General features: G+C 40.0%; 1 protein-coding gene across 6 annotated transcripts in view; it reads right to left on the reverse strand.

Annotated features, from left to right (window-relative positions):
• The window catches only part of CIT (citron rho-interacting serine/threonine kinase), a 131,966-nt gene that overhangs the window by 100,976 nt on the left and 6,540 nt on the right, over window positions 1-24,450 (reverse strand). For all 6 annotated transcript variants that reach the window (XM_060249944.1, XM_060249947.1, XM_060249942.1 and 3 more), the window contains exons 7-10: window positions 23,508-23,601; window positions 15,353-15,556; window positions 13,645-13,798; window positions 5,119-5,299 (exon numbers count right to left, since the gene is read on the reverse strand). In XM_060249944.1, the coding sequence (XP_060105927.1) occupies window positions 5,119-5,299; window positions 13,645-13,798; window positions 15,353-15,556; window positions 23,508-23,601 (633 nt within the window). The remainder of the gene's footprint in view (window positions 1-5,118; window positions 5,300-13,644; window positions 13,799-15,352; window positions 15,557-23,507; window positions 23,602-24,450) is intronic.

Raw genomic sequence — 24,450 nt, forward strand, 5'->3', positions numbered from 1 at the left:
ACAACTTAGTTAGGGGAGCTTGGGGAAGAGGAGTGCCAGCACCACGTTCACCATGACTTCACTTCCCTGGAAAACCAGAAGTGATATGGCAGTCCAGAAATCACTGAAAACTCTGGTAATACCACAGAGCTTCCAACAAATTCATGGACCTATGTGATATCAGTTTTGGATTTCCCCTGGAAGTGATGTCATACCAGTGGTTTAAAAAGTTTTCTTCTAGCACTACTCAAGAGCAACAGCAAGCAACAATGATTGCCCATGGGAGGCCTGGCAACCCTAAACTTAATGCACATGTTCCCGCATTGGCTCTGTAATAACCTGTAGTTTTCTAGAGAAATGCTGATTGGAATTTGAAGGTGCTACTTATATCCAGTATTCTGCTCTAGTCTGCCTCTTTTCTGTCACTACCTACTCCACTCCCACCAAACAGACATGAGATAATTTCAACCAGAAGCAAAGGTGGGTAGTAGTTACTGAGTAAATCAGGAGTAAAAGGTCGCCCAGATGGATCAGTAGGCGACACAGTGGTGGCTTGCAAGTTCCTGGCCCTCAGAACCAAGGCATAAGATAAATACATAAACTATTGTTTTTTATGACACCTGACAAAGATGTTCTCTCCAGTTCCTACTTTACAAAAAAAAAAAGCAGCTTTTTATACCAGGGTCACGACATCAATTTTAAGAAACCACATGTATGCATTAAGTTCACAGTTCATTTTATATTGGATTATTTTTAGACTGACTTTTTAATAGCTGAAACTTTAAAAAAACCCAAAAATCTGATTTTAAAAAAATCCTTTAAAATCTGCTTTTAATTCAACCTAGTTAATAAGCATTATGATGACAAAGTTCTGTTAATAAGCAAAAAGGCAGTGGGGAAAGTTTCAATTATAATTCCAGAAAGATGCAAAGGCACACAGAGGGCAACACCTGCAATTGTCTTTTGTGAAATTCAGTTTGTTTTGCAAACAAAAATATATAGTCTTCCTTAATTGAACTAAAACATAACGATACCATATTCACAATTCATACATGAGAAGGGGAATTAACTCCATCCAGATGTATGACTACACAACGCAAGAACTTCTCTCATTGTTTTGAAGGGTAGCCTTATTCATTGCTCCCCATGAATAATGTTCTTGTTCATCCCAGAAACTGGAAGAAACAGACAACTGAGAAGGACTGGATGCACACTGCAGTATATCAAAAATTGTTTTCTAAATAACTGCCACACATCACAAGCCATGGTGGCTATCTACATTATCCATGTAATGTGCTGTAATTATATGTTTAGGCTATGGCTTAGCGGAATAATACAAATGAAATTAAAGTATAAAATTAGCATAGACTTCAGTCATTCTCTTTCTGCAGGGAACCATGGGAACTGTAGTTCTGTGAGAAGGGCTAAGGAACTCCAACAGGATTCAAAGCAGTCTCACCAGACTACAATCCCCGGGTACTTTGGGAAAGCAATTTCTCTTAAAACATTATATATATTTGAGCTTTTAAATATAACCCCAAATTTATAGTGTAGATTTGGCCGTATTTATTTACTTAGCTTATTTATAGGCCACCTTTCTCACTGAGATACAAGACAGATTACAGAGCACACAAAGAGAAAGAATGTAATCAAACAGTACAGGGCATTAAATGAACATTGCAATAGGACTAGGAGTACAAACCTGAATGACAATGCAAGCAACAATCTAATTATATAGTATATGATACCCAGTGAACAATGCAAACAAACAATGCAATAGAACTAGGAATACAAAACTGAATACCCACATCAAATCTCAAGAACTAGCAATACAAAATTCAAAGACAATGTGAACAGCAGACTGCTATTTGCTTTAGTCTGAGAAATGCAGAATATGGGATCACAAGGATACCAGACAATGCAGAATCCACTTCCAACTCCCATATGAAGGTGCCCTTCTGGACCATTCTGTCCCACTAAAGATCAGTTCCATTACAAGAATCCACTCCTGAACATTTTGCAGAATGATAGTACTATTGCAAGCCACTCCTCAAGATAGGAGCCATCACAGAGAATATATGTGATAAAGTGACTGCCAGTCTTACCAATTTACACCTCAAAAGGTAGTGTCGAGACAACTGAAGCTGCTATGATGGAACAAAGTAGGAAAGGCGGGCCTCCAGGTATGTAGGACCTAGGCCATGAAGGGCCTTGTAAATGATAACCAGTGCCTTGAATTAAGCTTGGTAATTGACTAATAGCCATTGGAGTGACTGTAGAATAGGTACATTGTGCATGTTCTGCCTGGTACCAGCTAGTAACCAGGCTGCCACATTCTGTATCAACTGGAATTTCCAAGTTGACTTCCAGGGAAGACTCATGGAGAGTGCATTACAGTTGTCTAACTTCAAGGTAACCATGACATGGATCCATGTGGCCAGACTGGCCAAGCTGACGCAGAGGGACCAATGCCAGGCTAGGTAAAGCTGACAGAATGCATTTTTACAACTACACTGGCTTGCTTCTCCAGTAGTATAACCCCTAGGCTCTTAACTTAATCAGACAATGTCAGCTGGACATAACTGAAACTTGGTAGCACAGTATCCTTCAAGACCTCAGCCTTCCTGACCAGCATTACCTCCATCTTATCAGGATTCAGTTTTCAACTTGTTTGCCCTTAGCCAATTAACCAGTTATTTGATACACACAGGAACTATAGTTGGAAGGAACCTAAAAAGAGGTTTCCCTTGTTTCAGAGGGAGCCATCAGCACTACCATCATTCACTAACCTTTACATTGCTTAATTTTAATTATGTTGTCATCTGAACATGCTGAGCACCAACTAGAGATAGATTAATTGCCTGTTATTACAAATCCAGAGAATTCATGCTACTGAAATTCTATTACCTATATAAAATTGGTGCAGTATACATTTTAGCTTCACTAATACCAATTCTTGCAAGCAGACATTGCAGTTACTGAATCTACGTGCCAACTGAATAATTTTCGAAGCAATCTAGCATTAGAAATTGTCCAACAAAAACTGCCCTACAACCACCATATTCATGAAAAAAGCTAGTCAGCCTCATCCTCCTATTTGAGAAGTTCCCAGAATGGCCTTTGCCAAAGTATCTATCCAAGCCACAAATGAAGAATACCATGACGACACCAAGAGTATATCACAGCTCGTTCATCAGCTGCTGTCACAGATTCTTGCTGTGATACACAAATCACTTGACAGCATGCATTTGGCTAAGGTGGCTTTAGTGTCACTTGACAGCCAATGTGACAGAAATGGCTTAAGTAACCCCAACAAAGATGGTTTGCAAATCCAAATTGCAGATCTGTAGCCTCAGAAATGACGGTCTAAGCTAACTTTCTGGACAAGACTATACTAGAAAAATTCACTTTTCCCTGAATTGTTCTAATATTTCTGTTGAAGATAATCTGGATCATTCACAACATACCCTGACTACATGCTCATCAATTTTTTTATTGTTGCTAACCTTCTCCCATTACTTACTACTTACAGACATTAGAGCAAAAATTCTTCATAAGAAATAGCGAGAATGTGAAAACTGCCCCTGCTGGCTCAGACCATTCATGTAGTCGAGCATTCTATTTCCAACAGCAGCAAGCAAGATGCTTCTGAGAAGCCCAAAACCATAGCATGAAGGCAGGAGCCATCCTTGTTCACTGTCCACAATTTGATGTTTAAAGATACAGTGCCTCTGAACATGGAAGCTCTAGCACAAGATAGACCCATCCCTCTGTGAATTCCTCTAGTCCTTTTTCAAGCCACTTTTACTCATATTGATAAGAACTCATTGTAAGTCAACCATTTGTCAAGAAATTAATAATAAAGGAAACATGCCCAAACTTGCAACCATTCCTATAGCTCTTAGAATATTTTTTAATCTGGTTTTTGTTATGCTCTGTAGACAAGTCAATACCACAATTAAACACAGAATTCTGGGGACGATCATCATCTTGCTGCAGAGGCAGCTTTACCATCTTCCAGCTCCCTGCTCGATACTCTTGCCTTCCTCCCCCATCCAAAAAGCAGCACCTGCGAGTAGGAGGACACCACAGGCAGTCAAGAAGCTCCCTTCTAATTGCTGGCCTATTTAAGGTTTCTTTCTGACTCATAACATCGGGAACCATCATTGGTCCCAGTACAGACACTCAAATTTGGTTTCCAGGCTTCACTTCTAGGCAAATCATCATCCGTGCATATCACTCAAGTCCACATAAGAAACACAGAAACCAGGTTTGATTAGCGTCTCACATCCTTAAGAAATGTTTCATAAGACACACAGCCCACCTCCCCTCCCAAAAAAATCTGAAATACATTGAATCACCAAGCAACTAAAGCATCTACATTTTATGAAGCCTTATCATTACTCAAAATGAGCATTCTTCGGCTTGATACACTATACTCATGCTTTCCTTATGAACTCATGGGCAGCAAAGAATTAAGGACCATCCAGAACAGAAGGGGCATCACTACATGACAGACACTCTTCATGGTTTAACCTCAATATTGTTCTACAGGATCTTCTGTCTTTCCAAAAGACAGTCCATCACTATGAATGTCTGCATCATCCATTCTGCAGTTCCAGTGTCTCTTTTGACCATGAATTCTGTCAATACCCTGTTCCCAGTCTCTGTGGTTAACCTGGATCACTGGCACACTCCCAGATGAACGAACTCCACACTTCTGTGGCTCTCTGCTACAACCTCATAGATCTGTAATGTTTAACATTGTCCCAATCTTAGCCATTTCATATCAATAGAACACACCCTCACCCTCTGAAACTCCTCTAGGTGTCTTCTAAATCCCCACAAAAAAAAGAGTAACAGAGAGAAACCATTCAAACCATTCACTTTCCCCAAAATGCAGTGAACAGACTTCAGCCAACTGAGCCTTATCTTTATTCTGAAATGTAACTTTCAGAATCACAGTTCCTCTCCTGTAGTAAGATTAGAGGGGGGGGAGTCTAACATGAATCACAGCTATAAAGAAGCCTGAATCATCTTCCTATAGCAGAAGGTAGACCAGGGTTTCCCCCGCCCGACAAGTATACCAAGCACCGATTTTCTCTTATTCATCCTCTACAGACAGTAATTCCTACTTACTCTGATCTGAGGATCCCCAACGCCTTGATGAAAGAGAACCCCACAAATGGCAAATCTTCTCCTGAGAAACCTGCAAGGTTCAGCTGGCACAAAGAGGATACAATTCGTGAATTCTTCTCTGGTTCATCGAAATTTGAGGTGTCATCATCAGACTTGATGGTAGGCACAAAGGGGGGAGGAGCTGGTTGTTTTTTTAAAAAACAGAAAGAGAGGAGACAAAAAATTTTTTAGCTGCAGCTTGCTGTCAAAGTCCCTCTTGTTCAGCATTTTCAATGGCACTGCAGCTCCTGCTTTTAATCTTGCTAACACCAGCAGGCTGAGCCACTGCTCTCCAACCTATTACAGCAACAAGAGATTAACCCTACAGCTACCAACATGGCTACCATTCTGCAGGCACAGCATCTCTTGCTGCTTCTCATCCAGGTTTGATTTTCTCAGTTTATTTTTAAGTGACAATCTTGTCTATTTTCAGGGCTCTTCTTTCTGGCAAGGGGAAACATCCATCGAAGACGTCTAAAAATACATGACATAAACCAGCTCCACTGTACCTAGAAAAAGGATTGTGCTGAACAGTAGAAGCGTCCCCAGTTTGGCTTCCAGACCCTTGCCTCCAGTTGCTACATTAATCTTGTCTATGGAAATGCTGCAGCTGCTAAACCCCAGCAGTCCTTTGAGAATATACCCTCCCTCACTCCCAGATTGCTAAATACCTGATGGGACACCACTGCAGTCTAGCTCCAGTACTACCAACTCTATTAAAAATGCAGTGATTCTGGTATCCAACAGCTTCGTTTTAGTCCTATTTTACATTTTTACAGCAATCTAAATAAAGCAACAAAACTCCTGGAAGAAGTTTTCCTAAACAATGTTCAGCAACAGAATTGCCTGCTAGTCTGCTTGTAAAGCAAGAGTCTCCTCTATGAAAATTATGCACCTTCACCAGATTTTTTCCCCTGAAAATATATTTCAACAATGCAAGTCCTCATAAAATGCAAATCAACCAAGCTCCTTTTTGTTCTATGAAACAGATATCACTTCAAGCTGCCTCGCTCATTGTCACAAGCTGATGGATGTATAGTGTGCTAATGCCGTTACCATGGATTCCGTATAGATCTCCTGTGACTGAAGGGATGATGGGAATTTAAGAACCAGGAACAAATATTACAGCCCCTGCAGTGCAGAATTCCTGTTCCTTACTCTGTGTATGCTCAGGAGTTTGACACTGCTTCCCTGCGTGCCTGACAGATGCTGATACTTATCTGACTGACACAAGCAGAATGAATCACTGCTGGAGCTTGCGAGCTCCCTCTAGGTTGCCAGAGCCTTTTGCAGTCTGAGTTTTTAACCATTTAATTTTCTACTCAACTGACTTTAAGCCATCGTTAGTGACCAGAATTAATAAGCTTTTTTTTTTTTAAGTATCTTTCCAATTCAAATCACCCTGAACACATGGAAACATATCGGCAGCTTTTCAAATGGCAAATGCTGACGCTGTTTTTAGGCAAAGGGAAGGGAGAAACAAACTGCTATTCCAGAGGTTATTCTTAGTTAATATTGAAAGTTTTTTTGGGTGTGTGTGTGTGTGGGGGGGGGTCAATTATTTACTTTTTTAATTGTGGAAGGGGAATTAACCTTTTGGTTTAATTTGGATTTTTATTTTTCCCTGTATTTATAAAAAGTAACAGTACATACAAAAATTAAAACCAATCTCAAATCTTTATTATGGCCCACAGGCCATTCAGAAGCAGAAAACAGCAAATCTTCGTTTCTACACAGTATGAAATATATATAAAGAATAGATTTTGGAATTTACAGTATTTTTTGCACCATAAGACTCACTTTCCCCCAAAAAAAACAGTGGAGGGAAAAGTGTGTGCGTCTTAAGGAGCGAATACTGCAAAAAATTCACACAAATGCCTCTAAATTCACACAAACGGCTCTAAAAACTAGGTGCGTCTTATGTTCAGGTGCGTCTTATGGAGCGAAAAATACGGTATTTAAATTGTTGCAGGTACGACATTTCCTCTCTCTAAACCATGGTTTAAATTGGGATTAATCCTTCCCTTTTTCACTGTTAATCATGGTCCAGCATTATATCGGAAACCAGATTTACAAGTCATTTTCAAACACCAGTTTCAAACTCTGATTTAACACTAGCCATAGTTAGACATTAGCATCACAGAAGAGGTAATGCTACACCATAGTTAACAAAGGAAAGAAGAGGGATTAAGTGAATTCATGCAGAAAGGGCACAAGCCCGCTTGGGTGATTCAAATAATAATTTTTTGTTGTTCAGTTGCACAGTCAAGTCCGGCTTTTTGTGACCCCATAATTAAAAGACTGGAAATCGGAATAGCACTTCTACTTGTCAGTGCTTTGTATCCAGCCTTCAGTGAACTAGCCATGGTCTTGACTGCTCATTTCATCTGGACCCTTGCTTGTTGGTACACCCCCATAAAGAATACACGAACACACTCATCCTCTGAATCCCACAGACAGGAGGCAATATCAGGGGACGGCCTTAGCTTCTTTGCCCTGTTGCTGGCCATCCAGAGGAACTGGTTGGTCACAGTGTGAGACAGAATGGTGCACTAGATGACTATTGGTCTGATCCAGCAGGGCTCTTCTTAAGTGCTTATGTAGCCACCTTATAGTTAGATAATTGCTTCATCGTGCTCAGAACCATCTACTCTAGCAATGCCTCTCTAGGGTCTCAGGCAGGTCTTTCACATCACACGGTCCTTTTCATGGAAATGTTGAGGACTGAACCTGGGACCTAGATGCTCTCCAAATGAGTCATTGCCGCACCCCATATATATATGTATAAACATTTATATTCCGTTTTCCCTTAGGGCTCAAGGCAGCTTATAATGGAAAGTTAAAAACTTTCCATTATACAATAAAGCCCCACACACCTGCAGCTCAAACCGCATTACAAGACCAAACAAACAAAACAGAATTGAACTATTAAGGACAACATTTCCTTCATCTCCTATATCTTCTTCCCCCACAACAGACACCCTGTGAGGTGGGTGGGGCTGAGAGGACTTTCACAGCAGCTGCCCTTTCAAGGACAACCCCAGAGAGCACTATGGCTGACCCAAGACTATTCCAGCAACTGCAAGTGGAGAAGTGGGGAATCAGACCCGGTTCTCCCAGGTAAGAGTCACACACTTAACTGCTACACCAAACTGGCTCTCAGAATTTTGCAACTAGAGCGCTGTAGCTGGTATATAGGGGCATTTGGGGAGAAACAGTCTTTCAGATATGCAGGTCCCAGGCCATGAAACATTTAAAGGTTGTAACTAGCACCTCAAATTGAACTCCAAAACAAAATGGCATCCAGTGTAACTGTTTTAAAATAAAGCATATTCCTGTCAGCTAGCTGTTGACAATAAGTAGGCTGCTGAATTCTGGACTAAATGAAGTTTCCAGGTTGACTTTAAGGGCAGCCCCATATACAGTGCCTTACAATAGTCCAATGATGAGGTTACAAAGGTATAGCCACGTTAGCTAAGCCTAAGAAGAGAGACAGCTGGCAAAGCAAACAGGTAGAAAGTACTCTTGACTTTATAGTACCTAGGCTCTTAGGATGTTTTAAACTTACATTGGTATCTACCAAATTGTAAAAAATGTAATTATTTTTACTGTTTATAAGATACTGCAACTAAGAAAGTTTCTGTTTATTCTTTCAAAGAGAGAATTCACCTCAAGTACTATAACAATGATGTTTTACTATCTGCCGTTACATTTGAAATTATTAAATGATGAAGTATTCTTAGTTTAATAATTATTTATATCTAGTATTTTTTCATGAATGCTCCATTTACATTAGTTGTTCATAATGATTTCTTTAGTTGTAACATATCCATTTGATACTGTTTAGTTATTATATCTGATTTTATTTTATATGGTAATGCATGTATTCATACTCCTTGGAATCTTTTGATAAGACTGTTGTTGTTCTGTTTATTCTTGCCTACTTTAATAAAAAATATTTTTGTTTGTTAAAAAAAGGGAAAGAAAAGTATCTAGGTTTTTCAGGATGGTTTAAATTTAGCACCGAGATATTTAGAACAGGAATTTGTCTAACTGTAAAAGATGTAATCTTTTTATTTTTAATAGAATATTACAATCAAGAAAATCCTTGTCTATTCCTTTAAAGAGAGAATTCACCTCAAAATACTGTACTATCACCTGCTCTCACATGTGAATTATGTATTTTTATTAAAACAGTTGATTTTACTCATATGTAACTATTCATAAAATTTGAAAATTATTGATGAATTTATACTTTCCCTTTTTTTCCTTCTGTATCCCCTTTTTTGGAAAAAAAATCACAAGAAAGCACTGTTGGCTACTGTACCAGCTTGCTTTTCAAACAGAAAGACTGGGTCCCCATGAGCACTCCATTCTTGTTCTACCTTGCCAAAGCACTGATTCAGAACAGAAAAGTATACATTTCAAGGCCTCAATATTAAAATATAGACCTGGGCTGCATAATAACATCCAACCCTAAAACTCCAGATAATTTCACTCACCAGCTCCATAAATACATAGATGAATGGATGACAAAATGGAACACCAAGATATTTCACAAAACAGGTCTCAACCCACTGGTTCTATTTCTCTAGCAAAAACCCTGTCCAATCGGACAAAACAACTACAGAGCTACTCCTCTAATACTCTCTTTTCCAATGATGAATAAGGCTGGAGTGGTCAATTATATCAAAGGCTGCAGAGAAATCTAACAATATGAACAGGGTTGACTGTCCTTAATCCAGTTTTAAACAAATTGTCCACCTGTGCAGTGAAAGCTCAGTTTTAAATCCTGACCTGAAACCAAACTGCAATGGATAAATAGCTGGGGGAAAAACTACAGACCTCCAGCTAATGTACTTTCAATGTACTTCCTCTCCTTTGGGCCTGAGATCATCTGACACACTGCTGTTTTATCCCCTAAATGGGTGTCTACCCTCATTTTCCAGTGCCAGGACAACCTGAAAAGTCCCATATCAAGGAGATAAGGCTGACTCTTAAGCACACTGTCGTATGTGGCTCCTTGAGATGTGTACATCAAGTTCTTTATGTTTGTAACTTATACCAGCATGAAAAGACTACTCCAACGACTTTCAGTTTTCACTTTTTTCTTGGTTCCTTAATATACCACAATGGATCAAGTGACAAAGTAGTTCATTATGGCAGTTAGTATAGCATCACTTTATCTTGCTGACTGATGCTTGAAATATACATGCACCTTTCCTGGAAGGATTGTGCCCTTGAAATAACTAAGTACCAACTTCATCTACTCTTGGAAGTGCAAAAATCCAAAAACACAAACATAATAAAATGTTTCATTTTCTAAAGCAAATATTATGGTCTGTCTGCACCCAGATAAAAGCTTATCTTGGCCCAAACGTATCAAGATATGAAAAGGTGGGGAGAAGCCTACCTAAATCTGAATTACTCTAGCAAGTACCATTCTCAAGGCTTCTCCAAGAAGCACAGTGACATGAAGTACACTGCCAGTGAGAGCCTAGGGTTCTTAATTTTTGAAATCTACTAGAAGACAAGAGTCCAGGTCCAGACAAATATACAAGAATCCCTCTAATTCAGGAGGTAGAAGAAAAAAGGATTCCTATATGAGTTGGAAGTAAGTGGGATAAAGCTAGAAAGATGAACTCCTCATTAGAGTCTAGCAGCTTGGGATCCAGGCCAGCTGGTTAGATTCCATACCTACTGTGGAAGGAAGAAGTCCCTGTGGGGTCCATTTTGCAACAGTTGCTTCTCAGATAATTTTTTATATGTAAAGATATTCAAATTATCCAAAGGATTCACAACCATAAGCACAAAGCCTATTGTTTTCTTAAAGGAGCAGGTTGTGGAAGAAAACTTATTTAAATAAAATATTGTTAACATACAAAACTCTTTGCATTAATCTTTCAAGCGACATGTAGAACTATCAGCGAAAAGCAGCACATGTTTAGAAGGCATCATTTTATTAATTTTATAGCAGTCTGAATAGCCCCGTCTCGCCTGAGCTCTATACAAAGGAAGGCAATGTCAAACTACCTCTGCTCATCTCTTGCCTTGAAAATGCAATGGCATTGGGGTTGCCATGAATCAGTTGCACCTTAACAGCACACAATTATAATTTTTTTTCTATACTGAAATTGAGAAATCATTATACAAGGACCACCACTCAATGCCATCCCTGTGTTGAAAGAAAAAAAATCAATAAGAAACCTATCATTCACAAAATCCCCATCCTAATTGCATGAGCAAAACAGACCACCCTCATCCCACTTACATAATTAAGAATTCACGCTCGCCACCACCTGGCTTATCTAGAACATCAATAAACCGAAGTTATTTTTGGAACAAGCTACATTTCTTTAAACATTTAATACATTTAAGGGAAAAAGACAAAGACCATCAGTTTAAAATGGAAACTGTTATCTATAGCTAACGTGATCTAATTGAATGCTCTTCAGAGTCAAGTTCTGGTGATACCTGGATTGATGAGTTATGCATTTTTAATTAAGATCCCCCCCCACAGAATTTTCAGAATGAATTTGAGCCCATTATCCTGCAATTTAAAACAGTGATGTCTCAGAGAAGCTCATCAGCCACAAAAATATCTTTCTATAGGTTCATGAAGCTGCCTTCACCATCACACCAGGAGCTTATCTGGCTCAACACTGCCTACTTCATCAGCAAAAACATGGGTTCTATAATGAGTTAATAACTTGACAGCCCCAAGAAACTTAGATTTTAACTTCAGTTCATGCTTGGCCCTAGCCAGTTCTATTCATTAGTTCAAGGAGAAGAGGGCCACAAAAGATTGTGCAGCCAGTGCCTCAAGGCTTGCTACTTCAAGCACTCTCCAACAGACAGCTTTAGAGAAGCTGTCCTGCACCACACTAATGTCAATGCCTAGCCCCAACTCCCATTGCAGAGAACAGCAGTTATCACTACACTTTTTGGGGTGGCTAAATCTAGATGACAGTACTGTTAACGTAGTCAGTGTCCACTAACATATCCCTTTAATTTGCTCTGCTCCACATCTGATTATACTTCTTTTTACCATTTTTTTGTTTGCTTGCTGTCAAGACACAGTGACCCTCTAGCACTTTTAAGACAAGAAAGGTTCAGAGGTGGTTTGCCATTGGCTGCCACTGTGTCATAACTCTGGTATTCCTTAGTGATCTCCCATCCAAATACTGGATTAGCTTCTGAGATCTGATGAGATCAGACTAGCCAGGGCTATCCAGGTCAGGACTTTTTTTTGCAATGCGCAGCTCAAATGAGTCAGTGAAGTTTGCCTTACCTGTGTTATCCTATTGATTTACTTTACTTCAGTTATACCCTACCCTTCTCCCCAATGGGGACCAAAAGCAGCTTACATTGTTCTCCTGTCCTCCATTTTATCCTCACAATAACCTTGTGGGTAGATTAGCCTAAGAGCTTGTGACTGGCCCAAGGTCACCCAGCAAGTTTCCATAGTTAAGTGAGGATTTGAACAAATCTCCTAGATCCTAATTTGATACTTTAACCACTATACTACAAGAGCCTGGATTTGATGTTGAGCCCATAATTTCTCCATTCATGGCTCCATAGCCCCTTGGCCTCTCCAAAGAGCACAAACTCTACTCCATTATGGAGATTTAGGAAAATTAAGATCATTATCACTGGGGCTCAATGCCCACAGGGCAGCTGGTGGCTCCTCCTTGATTATATGATTATGCTAGAAATGATAAATTACCTTGGTTCCAGCATATACACAGCTAATCACTAGGTTGCCTATGGTGACTGTTAATATACTCCAAGCAAACGAGCTTTACAAAAGTTGGGTTTTTTTTCTTTTTAAGTAACAAAAATAACTAAGATATCTGTAGGCAGATGGCTTAGAAACAAGTTACTTTTCTGCAAGTATTTTCTAGGCTTAGTTTTTGCAAAGGATGGCTTTTTTCTGTTTCACAGTATCTGTATTTGGAAAGGGTTTATCTCAAGTTTCTCTCGAGGGCCAGTTTGGTGTAGTGGTTAAGTGAGCAGACTCTTATCTGGGAGAACCAGGTTTGATTCCCCACCCCTCCACTTGCACCTGCTGGAATGGCCTTGGGTCAGCCATAGCTCTGGCAGAGGTTATCCTTGAAAGGGCAGCTGCTGTAGAGCTCTCTAAGCCCCACCTACCTCACAGGGTGTCTGTTGGGGGGGGGAAGTAAAGAAGATTGTGACCACTCTGAGATTCAGAGTGTAGAGCGGGATATAAATCCAATATCATCTTCATCTTCTTCCTCATCTTCATCCTCTTCCTATCAGTTGCACAAAGTCCCCTTATAAGGGCTAAACCCAACACCATGCAGAGTATTTCAAGTGCAAAGCAAACAAAATTCTCCATTTCGGTCTTTGGATGCTGTGCAACCACATATTGTCAGAGCAAAACCTCAGCAAAATTCCCTTTTGGAATTATCCCCTAATGCAGAGAAGTCAAGAGAATAATTTCAACACCACCACCGTACTCACAGTTATGAATGCAATTCCAATCAACAGTAGAAAAAAACGAATGACAGCAGAGTCCTTCATAACCTAGTCTCTCTTTCTGCCCACACAATAACCTCTGCACCAGATCAAGGAATTCATAGCTGACTTTCACATCCTCAGGGAACTTCAGAAATCTCTGCAGTTGAAACAAAAATAAACCTTAATAGAAAAGAAACTAAAAGCCAGAAGGCTGTGATCCAAAGAGCTAGTTTAGGTAAACCCAAAAGTTCACATGCACACAGCAGAATATATAGCTAGTTTTTTAAAAAAAACTTAAACATTCCCTCATGCTTTATAGGACACTTTCACTGCCACAGGAGGTGATGGCTACAAGCACAGACAGCTTCAAGAGGGGATTGAATAAAAATATGGAGCAGAGGTCCATTAGTGGCTATTAGCCACAGAGAGTGAGAGAGTGTGTGTGTGTATATATATTTTCTTATGTTCAGTGTTAAGATATTTCACACACAACATCGCAGAAACCTTTAAAGCAGCCCTAAAAGGAAATCCCGTATTATCATCCAGGTTCTGCAGGTGGGGACCAAGGCTGAAATGGTGTCACCTTGCTAAGGCCACCTGGGTACAATCCTACGCAATTTACACTCATCCAAGCCTCAACAGACATAGGGCATAACACTGCTTAGGATGCCACTAGTAGTGAGTCTGTGGCAGCAATGGTATTTGAACCAGCCATCTTCCAAATCACAGCTCATTCTTTCAGTCACTAGGCTACATCATACAAGCTACTTTTAAAAGCTTATTTGTATCAAATGCAGCTTGCCATAGAGTATTCAGAAGAGGGCATCCTTTCACAAGATAGGCAAAGGGCTCTTAGATGCCCAGGATAAACTGCATAGATCAGGAGAAGATTTCATTGCCTCTCCCAAACGCCAGCAGAAGCAGAATTATAAAGGTAGTTCCCTTTATAATAGTCGTTTCTGACTCTGGGGTGACGTTGCTTTCACGTTTTCACGGCAGACTTTTTACGGGGTGGTTTGCCATTGCCTTCCCCAGTCATCTACACTTTCCCCCCAGCAAGCTAGGTACTCATTTTACCGACCTCGGAAGGATGGAAGGCTGGGCTGACCTCGAGCTGCCTACCTGAACCCAGCTTCCACCAGGATCGAACTCAGGTCATGAGCAGAGCTTAGGACTGTAGTACTGCAGCTTTACCACTCTGCACCACAGGGCTCTTGTAGAATAAATTATGCACAATGAATTATTTGCTGTTTATGATGGTCAAAGATTTTACTTCTCTAGTTTTGTCATTTCATCAATGGGCAGATAATGACAAACATTTTCAAAGGCTTTCTTTTTAATTCAAAGAAAATCTGAAGCTGGAATCTACCACCTGTGGTGGTGCAACCCATTCTGTTGCTTTGGGGCACTCCTATACTTTATTACTATATCATTATACTGCCTCTGTGAACCAAGCATCAGCTCATGTGAGGGACATCCAAGAACTTCTCTAGTTTTGTCATTTCATCATTTTCTAAACCCAGTCCTGAATAAAGTTCAGGACAAGACTAAAATTTTGCTTTTGGCCTATCAGCGCTCATTTCACAACACTCATGCTGTTAATAATTCAGAAAATAATACAGCAAAAGAGTATACAGAGAAAGCCAGATATATGCAAAACTTGGGATGATACAAAGCTTTCAGAACATACAGAAAGAAGACCAATTTGTACCTGAAAATTCATGATATTATTGAAGGTTTTCGATGATGTTCCTTCAGTAAATGGGGACTTTCCATAGATCATTTCATAAGCTACCACCCCAAGAGACCACCAGTCACACTCAGATCCATATGAACCCCTGCCATCACCATTCAATGCTGTTAGCATTTCTGGAGCCATATAATCTGGGGTACCCACAGGCAATTTGGCATTCACCTAGAATGTATAAACACAGTTGGTAAAAGGGGGAGGGAAGGAACAAGCCCACTCTCACTCATTTTGCATGCATCCACATCCGCTCCCATCCCACTTGTGGGGGCTGCCAGCTCACAGGCCCCCAGGACTTTTCTTTTCCCAGTAGCTACCACCGCCAGTGATAATACTCCAACCACCAGCCAATTTTCTCACCATTCACAAAGTTTGAAAGCAGTTTTTCCATTACATATTACAATTAAGCTTTATTCAAACATGAAGAAGAATAATGGAGAGGTAGAATGGGCCACAGTGCTTCAGACGGCAGACACAAAAGTCACTTTTCAGAATGTTTCCTTAAGTGAGAAACTGCCTGCAAATAGAAAACCAGCATGGGAAGCAAATAGAAGAGGTACAACATGCATACCTAATGGACTAGCTAATTGGTTTGATTTCAAGGGATGGTTTTTTTTAATTTTAATTGGTTATAATATTTTCAATGCATTGCAAACTGCCTTAATTACAATTTTACAGGCAGGGAAGATATAAATAATGACAAACATTTTCCAGGGGTTTTTTTAATTCAAAGAAAATCTGAAGCGGGAATCTATCACCTGTGGTGGTGGTGCTTTGGGGCATTCCTATACTTTATTACTATATCATTATACTGCCTCTGTGAACCAAGCATCAGTTCATGTGAGGGACATCCAAGAATCCCTGTACAACCCACACTCTTCTGCAGCTGCAGGGGAAGATCAATAGCGATGCACATGTTTCCTTCAGAGAAGGAATGCTCATAATGTAATGCTTATTTCTGTGCCTTTAAAAACTTACAGAATGTGGGAAAAGAGAAAGGTGGAGTGCAAAAAGCATCAGAAACAAAACTTGATTAGTGACTGTTTGAAAGGGAGCTGAAGAAAGACCAGCAAAATAATAGTCTGGTTGGGGGCATGCTTCCTTTAGAGAAGGAAGGGGCCACGGCTCAGTGACACAGCATCTGCTTTATGTGCAGATCAATTTATTTACTTCGTTTATACCCCATGTTTCTTCCAGGGGGAACTCAAAAGAGTTTACATCAATTTCCTCTTCCAGAGGTTAATTAGGCTGAGTGTGCGCACAAGTAGCCTGATACGAAAGCACTTTATGTTGGCTACCCATCCACTTCAGAGCCCAATTCAAGATTTTGGTTTCATCCTTTAAAGTCCTACACTTTGACTAGGATATCTGAAGGCTTTCTTCCCATACATTTCTGCCTGGGAATTAAGATCACAAGAGACCCTCCTGACTATCCCCCTAATCAAAAAAGCTTTTCTGGTGGGCACACAAGAGGGCCTTTTCGGTGTTAGCCGAACCATTATAGAACAGTCTCCCCAAGTAGATGCTCCTTGCCACCTTTACTTTCTGAGGCAGCTAAAGACAAGTTTTACTTAGGACTACATTTGATTAACTTTTTTATTTATTGACAGTCCTAATTAAGGTTTTTAATTGTGGTCTTTGTGTTGTTTATGACTGTTGTTTTAGTTACATTGTGAGGAGCTTTGAGCTTCCATAGCAGAGTGGGGATTCAAACCTGGGTTTCCCTAGCCTAACGACTATACCACACTGGCTTATAGGTTCCTGGTTCAATCTCCAGTTAAAACACTCGGGTAACAGGTGATATGAAAGACTTCACTATGGAGTCCCTAGAAAGCTGCTGCTAGTCCTACTTCTTGTTTATGTGTCCCATAGACTTGGGAAACTGACATTGTCAGTTTACCAGAAATGTAATTTTAAAATTGCATCTTCAGATGAAAATGACAGGTTAAAAACATCCCCCTACCAATTTCAGATACCAATCTCAGGAATTAATGTGGATAGAGTCTTGAAACAAAAGCTTAAGGTAGAGGTCTTTTAATAGCACAAAAACAGAATGTCTAGCTGACATATAAGAAAACTAAAGGTTAAAGCTGAAAATCATGTCCCTTCCAGTCAAAGGCACATCATCATGACAAATTTAAAACCAATAAATTTTGCTGACACTTGCAACATGTTCTAACTAAGTCAAAGTGTTATGAACTGAATATGCTTTCCTCAGTTTTTAAATGGCAATCAATACAACTGAGGCATAAGGGCAAAAAAGTTGCTAGCAAAAGCAATGATGTGGCTGAGATTTTTTTCCTCAGAGTACGGTATGCAGACATATGGTGACATGTTTGAGTCTCTGAAAACACTGAAAAGAACCAGTAGAAATATTAAGACAGGTCAACAACAGCTGATTGGCTAAGATTGTCAACAGGCCTGGAGAAAAATATCATGTGCAGAAATTGCACTTTCATATGCAGAAATTGATGGTTGTGTCATGAAGGCAAACCTGGTCAATAACATCTGACTAACCTCTATTAAAAGAACAGGACATTCTTCTCCAGGTCTAGTGACAAACCTGTACCTGGCAAGATGTTCCTTTAGCAGCTCAGGCTGGTGCACCTGCTGCAACCCTTTGTAAAGGGTTTGTGACTTCGTAATGTTCTTGCTAAAAGATTGTACAGAGCTTTAGAGTTGATTATTCAGAGCTATTTAGGCTAAGTGTCATCAATATGCAGATGACATCCAGCTCTGTATTTCATTGTCGAAGCCTCCAAATGCTTTCATCCTGATTCTAAACCAGTGTTTTGAAGCTATGGTCAGGTGACTAAGGCAGAACAAAATGAAGCTGAATACAAAGACGACAGAGGAAACACTGATTGAGAAGGCTGATATTCTAGAGAAACTTAATCCACTTGTCCTAGATGGCGTGATGTTAGCTTTTTCAGATTAAGTTAGGAGACTGGGGTACTCATGGACTTTGCCTTGCTGTTTGAAAAGCAGGCTAGCATGGTGGCCAGGAGAGCCTTTTATCAGCTACATCTGATTTCTGCCAACTTTCTCATTACCTAGATGCAACTAATCTGGCCATGCTGATCCATGCTTCTGTAACCTCATGGTTGGACTACTGCAACACACTATGTGAGAGCTGCCCTCAAAGACCCAGAAACTACAATTGGTCCAGAATGCAACACCCTGACTATTATTAGGGGCTAGCCAGGAGCATATGTTGCTCATTCTGAAATAGCTGCATTGGTTGCCATTTCAATTCAAGGTGTTTGTTATGACTTTTTAGGCCCTTCATGACCTGGGCCCCACATTTTTGAAGAACTGTCTCTTTCTATTTGTCCCTGTATGCCAACTGCTGTCCTCAGGCTGCCATCTGTTGGCTATTCTACCACTTAAGAGTGGCCTATCTGATATCATGCAAGGCCTTTTGCATTGTGGTTCCAGTTCTGTGGAATGGGGTCTCAGAAGAGATGAAGGGAGCCTCCTCAAACATTTTCAGGAAGTGCTGCAAAGCCTGTCTGTTTGTCAGGGTTTTTGAGGAAGTCCGAATTGGCAGGCATCATTTATAGGAGGGAAAGAAATTTGGGGGCTTGTTGCTTTACGTTTGGTTTTAAACTGAAAATGTTTTAAACTATTATTGTAAGACATCTTGAACCCCAAGGAAAGGTGGGATATAATATTTTAAAAAATAAATGTCAGGTGCAAATAAAAGTGCTAAATTTAAAGTCCTAAATGAGTATCTTGACATAGTTAAGGTGGTAGGTTGGATCTACCAATCCATTTGTGAAAGGCACTCATGGTCATGGACCTTCCCTAATTTCCACTGCCTCAACAGCCATTTCCACCTCCAGGAAAGCTAATTCCCCAATTCATGGCACCTACCTACTGTAGTAGTCACATGGGTCTGCAGGCAGCAATGAAGATGAAGATAATAAAATCACCCTTCCTGCCTCTTTTATAGGCAGATCTATTTCTTCTGTGAGCAGAGCTTTGCTGTCTATAGAGAGTTATTTTGCCGCCTTCCTCCTCACAGCAACCCTCAGACCCACATAGCTATACTCCACGTACAGGCCACAAATCCAGAACTTTCCCATGGTCAGAACTGTTGTGTGATGGGAAGCAGTGAAGATTTAGAATCCTTGTACAAAAAAAGATCACTAGATTCAATGTTAAATTTCAACAAAGAATGTGACAAAATCTTTGGGGTACATTTGTTATTACTGCAGGAAGTTAACTCGCTCTTATTTGACCACCAAAACTCTGTGCGTGGGACAGAAATTTACATTGTAGATATGCACACATTTTTCTGAAAGGGCACCAAAAGCAAACATTCCGTTTCATTTTTTCCAATTAAAACCCTGAAGAACATTCAATAAACTGGCTGCAGATCATGCACTTGACCTACAATTGTTAGACACTTGCCTTCTGAACAAATCTGTAGGTCAGCATCTGAATTTTCTCTCAACCCCTATCTACTTTGCTGGTCAAGCATGCTCACCAGATTGACTAAATCCAAAAACTGAAAGTCACATTTATGATTGCTCATTAACAGCCAAAGACTATGATAGATGCACATAAGGGAAGTGTAAACTGTGTCAGTGATTCAGAAATAACATTAAATGCTTCTCATGCTTAAAAGCCTGCTTAATAGGTAAGGACAGTCTTCAGTTGTTGCCTACCTACATGTCTCTGCAAATACTGTGTCCAAAATCCATAGTGGCAAGTTACCTATGATTTTTTTAACTTTAACCTTAAATGTTTGCCTTTTCTTGTAAACAGCTAGATATTCTATTTCTGTGCCATTTTGTTTCAGGGTTCTATCCCCATTACTTCCCAGAAGCAATGGCCTTGAAAGTGAGTACTGAAACATTTTCGTTTCCATTCTGAAGTCAGATCACATGGTAAATTTAAAGCATCTGTAATTATTTTAATTTATGTGTGTGTTCTTGTTAGCAAGTTGCAGTAGAGAAAAGGAGGAAGAAGGGAAATGAGTGAGGTGATTGGTTAGTGACTAAGAGCAAAAACACTTGGCAACATATTATCTAGAGTCAGAGTGATTACAAAGTTACCTCAATTTCATGATCTGTTCACATCATACATCCTATCTCTAATTCCACCTAACTCTTTTCCCTCCAAGTTAAATAAAATATTTTTGTGAATTTTAGAACTTTCAAAAGCCTTTCATGTGCTATTACAGGACTATAATATTAGCAAGGGTTTTTTCCTTCCCTCAGGTCCCTGGGCTGGGCCAACATGCGCGCGCGCACACACATATCAAAGCAACTGGGTGGGACAGCCATAGACAAATAAGAAAAGAGCTAAAGGGGCTGCTCAGCAAGAAAGAAAAAAGGGAAATCTTGAGCATGACAAAGGGAAGAGAGCAAGACTGTCACAGATGTCATAAGCTACTTTGTGTCTCTACTGGGGGGGAAGTGTGGTATAACAATCTATCTAGGAGAAGAATTGCAGATTTATACCCCACCCTTCTCTCTGAATCAGAGACTCAGAGCAGCTTACAATCTCCTTTATTTTCTCCCCCCACAACAGACACCTTGTGAGGTGGGTGGGGTTAAGAGGGCTCTCACAGCAGCTGCCCTTTCAAGGACAACCTCTGCCAGAACTATGGCTGACCCAAGGCCATTCCAGCAGGTGCGAGTGGAGGAGTGGGGAATCCAACTCAGTTCTCCCAGATAAGATTCCATGCACTTAACCACTATACCAAATTGGCTATCATCCTGTCTATCATGATGGCTGACACTGCTGTGACATAATAAGAGGATGACCAGGGTTTCTCTCATTGCTTCTATTAATTACTCAAATTAACAAAATTACTGTTTCACCTACAGTAGAGAATCATAGTTCAATATCTGCTAGGTAAAGACTGGTTTCCAGCCCAGGCCTTGAATTCAGCAGGAGCTCACAGCAGCACAGCTCCTGAACCTTTCTGACAGCCCCACCTTCCTCCTCCCCACCTACCATATCCATTGAATAGTAGGTTCAGCTGCATAACAATCCCTGGATTAGGAGAGCAGGTAGCCAGTCAGCCACCAGGAGCTTTGCCACACCCCCAGTAGCCCTCATTAACCCTTGGAGAAGCCCACACCACCCTTTCTCCACTTTTTACGTGATTTTAGGTGGCAGATGACTTTGGCCTTTTGAGTGGGGGGGTGGGGGAAGGAAAACCCAAGTGAGTGAGGCCTGCTTGGGCTGGCTGGATCTCTAGCCAGCCCAAGCAGGCCTCACTTGCCCGGGTCTCTCCATTTTTGAGTCAGGCTGCTTTTGACTGGGGGAGGGACAGCATATGTTAATTATGCTAATGAGCTTCACCACCTATTTTTCTACAAAACGACCCCTATTCCAGCCCATGTCCTATCTGTAACAAGTCACATGCAAATTCTCTTGGAGGAACTCCTGATAAGCTTCCAAAGAACATCCTGGTTCCCAGTACAGTTTTAAAAGAAACCCTTAATCTATTTACTTAAACTAACACTTACTGATGTGGGAATTAACTGAAAAATACTTCCAAATAGCCTTCTAAAAAGGAAACCTATCAAAAGGATTTAATAATATACTGTTTTAATCTACATAATTATAATTTGTACTAAAGAATTCAGACCAGAACACTCAAATCAAACTGAAAGAACAATCAGATAATATTCATTTCCATATCATATTGTATCAGTTACATTAGTTTAATCAAGAGACACTTGTTATCATCACAAAAGACAATCCTAATAGTAATCAAAAACACTATTATTTACCAGCCACAAGATCTCAACTATTTAATTACCCATCTTAGTTACTTTCTAATTTAGTAGGATAGACATTAAAGAACCAGTGCAGTCACTAGTTTTATCTTCTGTTTGCTTCTTTCAGATCCATAAATAGCCAGGAATATGTATTCATATATCTGACACTACTTTTTTAAAAAACAAACTTCAAATGTAAATGAGAATCCCTACCAATAATTAAAACATGGTTTAAAATGGTAGTAAGGGATTTTAAAAGTTTGCACTTTCTCAAGATAAACCTCTGCTGCAGGATTATCAGTCACTAAACTTGTAGTCTGCATAGGTTTTTAAAATCTGCTGTCATATAACAGTATATCTCTAGGGCAGTTTATTTGGACCTAGGTAATGAGAATAGTCTCTCTATATAATCTACAAACCAGCCATACTTTTTTACAAATTAAAATTAGACATACATACTTCACTCTTGTATACTTTGGACTTACTGCCTGCAGACACTGACCCCTGTACATGAATCACTCTACTAACTGGAAAGTGGTAACCCCAGAGCAACTAATTACATTGAAGTACAACATGCAACCTCTTTTCATGAAGCTTCTACCACAACTCTGCATTGAGAGTGATTGCATCCAGCAATACCTGATGTAAAGAATCCTCCCCCATGCCAAGCTGTTTGGAAAGGCCAAGACAGAGCATTTTGTCTAAGAAACAAATGGTGGGCAATCTTCTTTATAGATGGGTACATCAGCATCATAGGAACATTTTATTTATCTTCTTGCAGCACTATTAGTAGTTCCTCTACAGCAACCCATTTGGGAACTGAGACAAATACAGTTTTACATCTCAGTTTACTATCTTCTAGTACATTACTATCCTACCCTTTCTCCAATGAGATCAGAGCAGCATACATGGTTTGCCCCTCGTTTTACCCTCATAACAATCCACTGTAAAGTAAGCTAGATTGAGACAGAATGACTGGCCCAAGGTCACCCAGCAAAAGTGCAAATTTGTATCATGGTCTCCCAAGCCTTTTCCACTATACTAACCACTATAACAGAGAGAGAGGAAGAGGACTTCTAATAGACTTGTGCGCTTGCTATCTGAAACCCTATCAAAGAAAATACATAAATAAATAAGTCAGTATGTTCATACAATATAGGGAGAGAAAAATGAAGACCCCCTTGCAGAAAAAGCAGTCAGGAAATTGATAATCAACCAAAAAAAAGACGACTCAAGTTAATATTAGAACCATTGTGTAAGACACTGGTATCCTTATTACTAATATACATAAAATTAGAGACAACTACAAGAGCGGCAGCCAAGTCATAAATTTTTATTTTCTGTGTACCATCTGGGCAGCAAATAATTTTTATTACCATTTTGTTCCCTGTCATTTTGGCAGCTGACCCAAAGTCCACCAATTTGATGTGTCCAGTTCTATCAATGAGTATATTCTCTGGCTTAATATCTCTGTAAGTAAGCAAAAAGCAATCAATATAACACCTTTAACCCATTCACCACCTCTTCCCTGCCCCATAACATCTTACAGAAGTCAACAGTGCAAGCAGGGAACCTGCAATGAAAGTATAATGGCAGGGGAAGAGACACAATGTATGATGGTGCCTGACACTGCAGGATTTGCCGTCTTGCAGATGGCGCTCCAGACAATATTCTGTTGCTTCAGAGCAGACAGGGCCAGTTGCTTCAGAGCAGACAGGGCCAGAAGTGGGAGGGTCCCTATCTCACAGGAAAAGGCAAGCCAAAACCCCATCTACATAACTACAAATCTGCCTATCAGAACAAGCAGGAGTAATAACCCATATAACAATACCCTCATCCACTAAAGAAAGGATCTGCAGATTGAAAACAAGCAAGCCCAATTAATCTGGATCCACCTTTCAATAGTACCCCAAATTTCAACACTCCAGGCTAGTGTATCTGCATTTCTTTCTACTCCACTCTCAAGCATTAAAGCTACTGAGATTTCCCCAGAGAAAGATGGTGGATGCAAGTTACCAATACATAAGGAGCTAAACAAAAAGGAATGGACCAGTGTTACATTATAGCTCTGGACAATGCAACAAGCAGCTATTAGAAATATTACACTATTCTTACAATAAACAATTAAAGCACAAGTTTTTGATAATCAGCTTTCATTCAAAAATCCATGATCTATATATCAGGAAATAGCTCTAACAGTTGAAACAAAAATGTTCTGTATTTTCAAGACTGTGCTGCAGACGAAAGAGATCAGGAACACCTCCTGCCTGCAAACCCCAACCAAACAGCACATAACCATTGCCTACATTAACAAGGGTT

This window comes from Heteronotia binoei, chromosome 11, assembly GCF_032191835.1.
Source record: "Heteronotia binoei isolate CCM8104 ecotype False Entrance Well chromosome 11, APGP_CSIRO_Hbin_v1, whole genome shotgun sequence".
Taxonomy (NCBI): Eukaryota; Metazoa; Chordata; class Lepidosauria; order Squamata; family Gekkonidae; genus Heteronotia; species Heteronotia binoei.